Source organism: Micropterus salmoides, unplaced genomic scaffold, assembly GCF_014851395.1.
Source record: "Micropterus salmoides isolate LMB-PRFRI ecotype aquatic unplaced genomic scaffold, ASM1485139v1 Ms_hic_scaffold_1390, whole genome shotgun sequence".
NCBI lineage: Eukaryota > Metazoa > Chordata > Actinopteri > Centrarchiformes > Centrarchidae > Micropterus > Micropterus salmoides.
In genome coordinates, this window is record NW_024040475.1 from 33677 (window position 1) to 42117 (window position 8441).

At 37.4% G+C, this 8441-nt stretch overlaps 1 gene segment (V, D, J or C); it reads left to right on the forward strand.

Annotated features, from left to right (window-relative positions):
* Positions 1–1905: 1905 nt before the first annotated feature.
* Positions 1906–7071, forward strand: LOC119901581 (the record flags this gene model as incomplete). The annotated part of the segment is given in 3 exon segments: positions 1906–2018; positions 2114–2409; positions 6798–7071. Coding segments are annotated over 3 exon segments (613 nt in total), but the record flags the coding sequence as incomplete, so codon positions are not given.
* Between the last annotated feature and the right edge of the window lie 1370 nt (positions 7072–8441).

Consider the following 8441-nt stretch of genomic DNA (forward strand, 5'->3'; position numbering starts at 1 on the left):
CCGGATGCTCCTTCAGATTTTGTTCATGAAAGTTACAAACATAATCTGCGACAAGGGACAAACCAGCCAGCCCAACACCCACCTGCTGAGTGTACAAACTCAGCTCTCACTCTGGTTTTGTAGGGACAGGATGTCTCGTAGCAACAGCCATGGTACCATGAATATGTTTTTATGATGTTTTAAATTGTCACCTGGTGAAATATCAAAAGTTAATACGTGATGTTTTAAAATATACAGTCAGGTTGACTTAAGCACTGACCGATCGATTTTCGCCTCAAACTGCAAATGGGAAGTCACGGATGATCACATTGTCTTGTCTTCATATGCATGCCACACACCTCCTTGAAGCTAGGAGGCTCAGCTACATCTCAAACAGACCATTTTTATCCACACCTAACCAACCACGCATCTAAATGAACTTATATCACAACATAAATTGGGGCTGCAGTTCATCTCATCTCATCCTACTACGACCACTCTAAAGAAAGCTGAGCTCCAGCTCTGATCAGCTGTATAACTCCTATCAATCAACTCACAAAACTCAGAGCCGACTAATAACAAACGCAGCAATATGTGCTTACAGTTACAACGCTGACATACTTTTGTCTTTTCCCTGGATTCAGTCCAAAAACAGCTGTTTTCTGTGTCAATAGAGCCCGCCATCTTGGTATTGCACAATCAGTGAGCTCTTTAGGCAGGGTACACCCTGGACAGGTCGCCGATCCATCACGGGGCCACACATAGACAAACAACCAGTCACACTCACACCTAAGGACAATATAGGGTCACCAATCAACCTAGCCTGCATGTCTTTGGACGGTGGGAGGAAGCCGGAGCACCTGGAGAGAATCCACGCAGACACGGGGAGAACATCTCTACACAGAAAGGCCGGGGCCGGGTTCGAGCCTGCAACCTTCTTGCTGTGAGGCGACAGCGCTAACCACTATACCACCGTGCCGCTTCTTTAGGTTTCTTTTCTCATCAAAATGAAGGAGAGAAGAAGAGTTGCTTTGGAACAGATGGTCATTATCGGCCTCTACTGGCCCGTATGAGCTACACAGACATCCAGTGTACCATCAGTTCGTCTCTTCAATACGAAGAGAACGAGCCCACCTACAGCCCTGTAGGAGGTTCTGTTATCAACTTGTATGCCTGTAAAGCATGGGAGTGCTTTAGGTCACAGGAATGTTGATCAATATTCACTGTTTTTATCAATATTTCAATGTTTTGGAAGCTTTATATTTTTTGGAACATGGTTGTATGGACAGAAATAGTGTTTTGAAGAAAACTCCCAGTACATTTACATTTAGCTTTTATTCAAAGCGACTTACTATTGCTACACATGTCAGAGCCTCTGGAGCAACTAGGGGTTAAGTGTCTTGCTCAGGGACACATTGGTGAATGTGTCACAGTGGGGGATTGAACCCTGGTCTCTCACACCAAAGGCATAGTCTTATCCACTGCACCACCACCAAATGGTTCATTTACAGTTTCTCCATATCCCTTAGTTTCTGGCCTCAAAGGAGACCAGAATTATGCAGCTAGGCGTAATGGTTGAGGAGTTATTACTGATTTATTTTAGGTATGTTATTTTAGGCCTTTTTTTCTGGAAGTAGGTGTTAGTTTCCAAGAGGTTGAATCTCAAAATTGTTTCAGCTTTAAAACACCTTCAATTTATATCCAAAAGACAAAACTATTAAAGTGTAAACAACATAAAATCATGACGTTCAAATATTTATTGCCATTTTATGAACAAAAACAGAATTAAGAGGCATTAGCAGATTTAGAATGAGACCCAGCTGTGATGAAGAGCTTCAGAAATGAAACTACTGTGAAATATGAGTCTCCTCCTACTGACTGCAGAGCTGCTTCATGGCAGAGAACTCTTTGATTCCAGCTGTGAACATCAGACCAAACCAACTGACAGAACGTGTTCATACTGAACATTCAGTTCCAGCATTTCTCCTCTGTCAACATGGAGAAACTCGCTGCACTTTTGTTCTTTTCAGCTCTCGTAGGTACGTGTGTTTCTGACAGTGAGTGCTGGTTTTAAATGATGGATGTCTGCCTTTGGAACAGAACTCTGAATCTAACATGTTGTTTCCCTCACTAGGTAACACCTTGGAAGATGATATTACTGCCAGCAGAGCTGAAGTGTTCTCATCAGAGGGCCGTAGTGTTACTCTGTCCTGTAGCTATTCAGTTAAAGCCGAGAATCTCCAGTGGTATCGACAGGATCCTGGATCAGCTCCTCAGTTCCTTCTCCTGATCACTGATGCAAAAGAGCCTTCAGTGGTGGAAGCAAAACCTCCACACCCTCAACTGACCGCTAACCTGAATGAGGAGAGGAATCGAGTCGATCTGCAGATCTCCTCTGCTGCAGTGACAGACTCTGCTGTGTACTACTGTGCTGTGAAGCCCACAGTGACAGGAAACACCAAAACTCTGTACAAAAACCTTTGGAGCAAAGACAACAGAATACTCCACAACGTCCACTAGAGGGAGTCACACACTGTTAAACTTCAGTGTGATGATGAAGTCTTAAATTACTTATATTCTACATGAATCAATGAAATATTTGTAATATCTTATAGGTATAAAACATTTTAACAACACTTAGCAGGAAGCCTTTCATTAGGAGGGGATGTCTCTGAATGATCTTCCTCGAGGGTTTTTCAATCATGATTTTTAAACCTATAGGCAAAGGGAACATACAGAGATAATATCTTTGTGTCACAGTAAGTTCAATTGGGCAAAGAGGAACACGAGGGAGTGGACCAGACCCAGAACCAGAGGCATGGCAGGTTCAGTTTTATGGTTTTCAAAATAAAAGAGTACACTGACTTACAGCAAGCTGAGGCAGGCCAAGGTCCACACAGGCAGACACATAGCAAACACATCCAAAGGAAGCAGCAATAAACCAAATCTAAACGGTCTAATACATCAGGCCAAAAATCCAAAACACAGGAAAACACTGGGAAATGGCTGGAAAGCTTGACATATAGACAAAGACAAGGCAGGCGCACAGACTAAACACACAAGTGAGGGGAGATTAAGAAGACACAGGTGAAACTAATTAGGACAGGGCAGCCAATCAAATGGGCGGGAAAACACGAGGGCAGGAAATAAAGTAAGACAAGACACAGGAGATACAACATAAAATAGAAAATAACAACATCAAAACCCAAAACCATGACACCATGTCAATAATATGGAGTCTTAAAACACATTGTGATTGGTTTATGGAATAGACGATAACTGACTGATGAACTCAGCATCCGGCTGTGAGCTCTATTTTCTTTAAGTTAATCACAAGTGCTTTCACTTTGGCTGACTTAAAGAAAATCGGAAAGAAACAAAAGCATAATTGCAGAGAATTAAGAACACCAGTATATATAAATATGTCTCGGTAACACTTTATTTGAAGGTGCTTGTAATAAGCAGTAATTAACAGTTAATAAGCAGCAATTAAAAAATAATCAAACACTTTATAAAGATGTTTATAACACAAATAAGTGTTAACTAAAGCACAATTAACTCATTTATTATTGATAAGACACTTATAGGCCCTTATTAGGAACTTGTTGATGTTTATTTACCTGTCATAAACATTATTAAGCTGTTTATTAACATTTTATAAGGGCTGGTTATTGATAAATGAACAGAATTGTTATTTCCTTGTAAGACACTTGTAGTGGGTTAGGGTTAAAAAATCTTAATATTTACAGGCAGCTTATGAAATACATTTTTATTAACATTGACACTTAACTTTAGCATGCAGCTATAAAATAAGGTATGTAGTTTAAAATAAGGCATGTAGTTTAAGCTAACATTAGCATGCAGCTATAAAATAAGGTATGTAGTTTAAAATAAGGCATGTAGATTAAAATAAGGCATGTAGTTTAAGCTAACATTAGCATGCAGCTATAAAATAAGGTATGTAGTTTAAAATAAGGCATGTAGATTAAAATAAGGCATGTAGTTTAAGCTAACATTAGCATGCAGCTATGAAATAAGGCATGTAGATTAAAATAAGGTATGTAGTTTAAAATGAGGCATGTAGTTTAAGCTAACATTAGCATGCAGCTATAAAATAAGGCATGTAGTTTAAAAGAAGGCATGTAGTTTAAGCTAACATTAGCATGCAGATATAAAATAAGGCATGTAGTTTAAAATAAGGTATGTAGTTTAAAATGAAACATAAACATTATTAAGCTGTTTATTAACATTTTATAAGGGCTGGTTATTGATAAATTAACAGAATTGTTATTTCCTTGTGAGACACTTGTAGTGGGTTAGGGTTAAAAAATCTTAATATTTATAGGCAGCTTATGAAATACATTTTTATTAACATTGACACTTAACTTTAGCATGCAGCTATAAAATAAGGCATGTAGTTTAAAATAAGGCATGTAGATTAAAATAAGGCATGTAGTTTAAGCTAACATTAGCATGCAGCTATGATATAAGGCATGGAGTTTAAAATAAGGTATGTAGTTTAAAATAAGGCATGTAGTTTAAGCTAACATTAGCATGCAGCTATAAAATAAGGCATGTAGTTTAAAATAAGGTATGTAGTTTAAGCTAACATTAGCATGCAGCTATAAAATAAGGCATGTAGTTTAAAATAAGGTATGTAGTTTAAGCTAACGTTAGCATGCAGCTATAAAATAAGGCATGTTGTTTAAGCTAACTTTAGCATGCAGCTATAAAATAAGGCGAGTTGTTTAAGCTAACGTTACCATGCAGCTATAAAATAAGGCATGTAGTTTAATCTAACTTTAGTATGAAGCCATAAAATAAGACATGTAGTTTAAGGTAACGTTAGCATGCAGCTATAAAATAAGGCGTGTAGTTTAAGCTAACTTTAGCATGCAGCTATAAAATAAGGCATGTCGTTTAAGGCATGTAGTTTAAGCTAACTTTAGCATGCAGCTATAAAATAAGGCATGTAGTTTAAAATAAGGGATGTAGATTAAGTTATCTTTAGCATGCAGCTATAAAATAAGGCGAGTTGTTTAAGCTAACTTTAGCATGCAGCTCTAAAATAAGGCATGTAGTTTAAGCTAACTTTAGCATGCAGCTATAAAATAAGGCATGTAGTTTAAAATAAGGTATGTAGATTAAGATATCTTTAGCATGCAGCTATAAAATAAGGCATGTCGTTTAAGCTAACTTTAGCATGCAGCTATAAAATAAGGCATGTAGTTTAAGCTAACTTTAGCATGCAGCTCTAAAATAAGGCATGTAGTTTAAGCTAACTTTAGCATGCAGCTATAAAATAAGGCATGTCATTTAAGCTAACTTTAGCATGCAACTATAAAATAAGGCATGTAGTTTAAAATAAGGGATGTAGCTTAAGCTAACTTTAGCATGCAGCTATAAAATAAGGCGTGTCGTTTAAGGCATGTAGTTTAAGCTAACTTTAGCATGCAGCTCTAAAATAAGGCATGTAGTTTAAGCTAACATTAACATGCAGCTCTAAAATAAGGCATGTAGTTTAAAATAAGGGATGTAGTTTAAGCTAACTTTAGCATGCGGCTCTAAAATAAGGCATGTAGTTTAAGCTAACTTTAGCATGCAGCTATAAAATAAGGCATGTAGTTTAAAATAAGGCATGTAGTTTAAGCTAATGTTAGCATGCAGATATAAAATAAGGCATGTAGTTTAAGCTATCTTTAGCATGCAGCTATAAAATAAGGCATGTTGTTTAAAATAAGGGATGTAGTTTAAGCTAACATTAGCACTTGGATTTTTAGAGCAGCTTGAATAATGTCTTAGGGTGTTTTCTCTCAACCTGGACATTAGAAATTGGTCCAAGAGATGGCTGCAGTGGCAGCGTGAAACAAGCTACAATGTAACATTAATATGCCGCTGCACACCTTCAGTTTCCATCCATAACGTGCTTGTTTTGCCACTGACACGCTCAGATAATTATTCTTAGTGTCTGACAACATTATGGAAAGGATCCCAGCTGAGGTCAAGCTTTTGTTAAAGAGTAAGATCCGTTTTGTTTTAACATGAAACATCCCTGAAATCGCCAAACCCACCAGACTCTATTCAAATTAACTGTCATTTTGTCAAAGTCGACAGGAACAAGATAAAACCTTCACAAACCATCTTAGTTGTCTAAGAAAATAAGAAATGTACTTAAGTATAAAGGGTAGCTGTATTAGGAGTGCAAATTACAATGTGATGTCCAATCTCGCATTCATGAGGTATATATAACTTATAGCTCTAATAAAGGCCTATAATTGTCTTATAAGCAATAATTAATCAATTAATAATTTATTAGGCTTTAATTAACACTTATATTGTTGTTTATAAGCATCCTATAAGGTCTTATAAGTGTCTTATTAACTGTTAATTACTGCCTATTACAAGCACCTTAAAATAAAGTGTTACCTATGTCTCATTTACAGAAAATAAAGCAAAAACTTTCACATCCTGTAGAATTTACTGGTACGGTAGGAAGTGGAACAGAGAGAAGTGAAAATCCAGAGCTGCGAGGAGACGGAGAGATTGAGGGAGGAGCTAAGCTGTTAGTGAACTATAGAAGAGAGAGGAACTTCCATATTCAGCAGAGTTCAATACACAAAGCAGAAACATTCCCTTTATTCAACATGCTGTCATTGGACTATTATGTACTTTCTCTACTGTTACTATCCATTCTAACAGGTATGTGAGATCCTGCTGAGAAAGTTTCATTACTAACTTTTCTGGATGGGATTCATTTGTTGAGTCTTTTACAACATGAAATAAAAGAGTTATCTCTTCCTTCAGGTGTCAGCTGTGAAGAACTCACTGCAGTCAGGAATGAAGAGTTCACTTTAGAAGGCAGCTCTGTTACTCTGTCCTACACATACTCTAAAAAAGCAACTGGTAGTGATCAATTCTTCTGGTATCGACAATATCAAGGAAAACTACCAGAGTTCCTCATCTTTCACTTGGGAACACAAAATGCAACAAACTCTAGATGGTCTGCTAAAGTGAGTGATGATAAAACCCATCTGGATCTGCAGATCTCCTCTGCTGCAGTGACAGACTCTGCTGTGTACTACTGTGCTGTGAAGCCCACAGTGACAGGAAACACCAAAACTCTGTACAAAAACCTTTGGAGCAAAGACAACAGAATACTCCACAACGTCCACTAGAGGGAGTCACACTCTGTTAAACTTCAGTGGTTTATGATACAGCCTGGATTTGTTGTGCTAGTGATTAAACAAAACAAAAAAATGTGACAGCAGTATGTGGAAGATATTACAAGTTCTGAAATGTTATTTTAAGTCAATTCAGACAAAGGATGATAATTAAATGTTGTTGGATGGTAGCTGGACAAAATAAAGTGTTTATATAAAGAGACCATCACCACTCAGTCCTCCATGAATGGAGTCCTTTCTCTTCACTGCTGTTTGATCCTTCAGGAGTAAATAATTAAAATTTCCATTCTGTAAAAACACATGATGTCAAGGCTCTGACTCAGCATCTGTCAGATAAACAGGAACACCACCACCTTTCCTGTCAAGTTGAAAAACATTTCTAAAATAAAAATTTGAAGGGGCTGACTCAATGAGAAATGGTGCACTGCTACTATTATCTATCCAAGTTTCAATTAAAAGTGCAAAGTCAAAATAGTAGGTAGTAATAAGATCATTAAAAGTGGAAAATTTGACAGATGCAAACAATCTTTGTCCTTGGAACTGAAAATCTACTCTGTAGGTGATTTATTTTGTAAAGTCATCTCATGATTTGATGTGTCCTCAAACTTGACGCAAATGTAATAATGTGAATAATATTGTTTGAGTAAAAGAACATTGTTTGAGTAAAAAAAACAAAGTGTTGAATAAGTAGTCAATGTGGGTGGCATGTGTAATTGAATAGTATCGTCTGTATAAAGATTGACTTCAGTGACGACCTTCACATGTTCTGTCAAGAGTCAATCAGTGTTACCTTTTCAGTTACTTGTCACCTGATGGAAATGTTGTGATTTAGTGAATAACAGCACCACAGCAGAGACAAACTCACTATTTGTCAGAGTTGTGAGGGCAAGGAGGGAGGGATTAAGGGAGGAGCAAAACTGGGACTCAAGGACAGAAAAGACACAAACTTTCACAGTGGCGTTTGATCCAAAAGCAGACAGATTCTCTTTCTCTTTAAGATGCTGTCAGTGAACTTCAGTCTGTTTGTGACTTTGTTTCTGCTCACAATAAGAGGTAGGTGAGATCATCAACATTAAGAGTTTCACTGATAGAAACCTTTAGATTGTAAAGTTACAGAGTTATCTCTTCCTTCAGGTGTCAGCTGTGAAGAACTCACTGCAGTCAGGAATGAAGAGTTCGCTTTAGAAGACAGCTCTGTTACCCTGTCCTACAAATACTCTAAACAAGCAACTGCTCTTGATTATTTCTTTTGGTATCAACAATATCCAGGAAAACCACCAG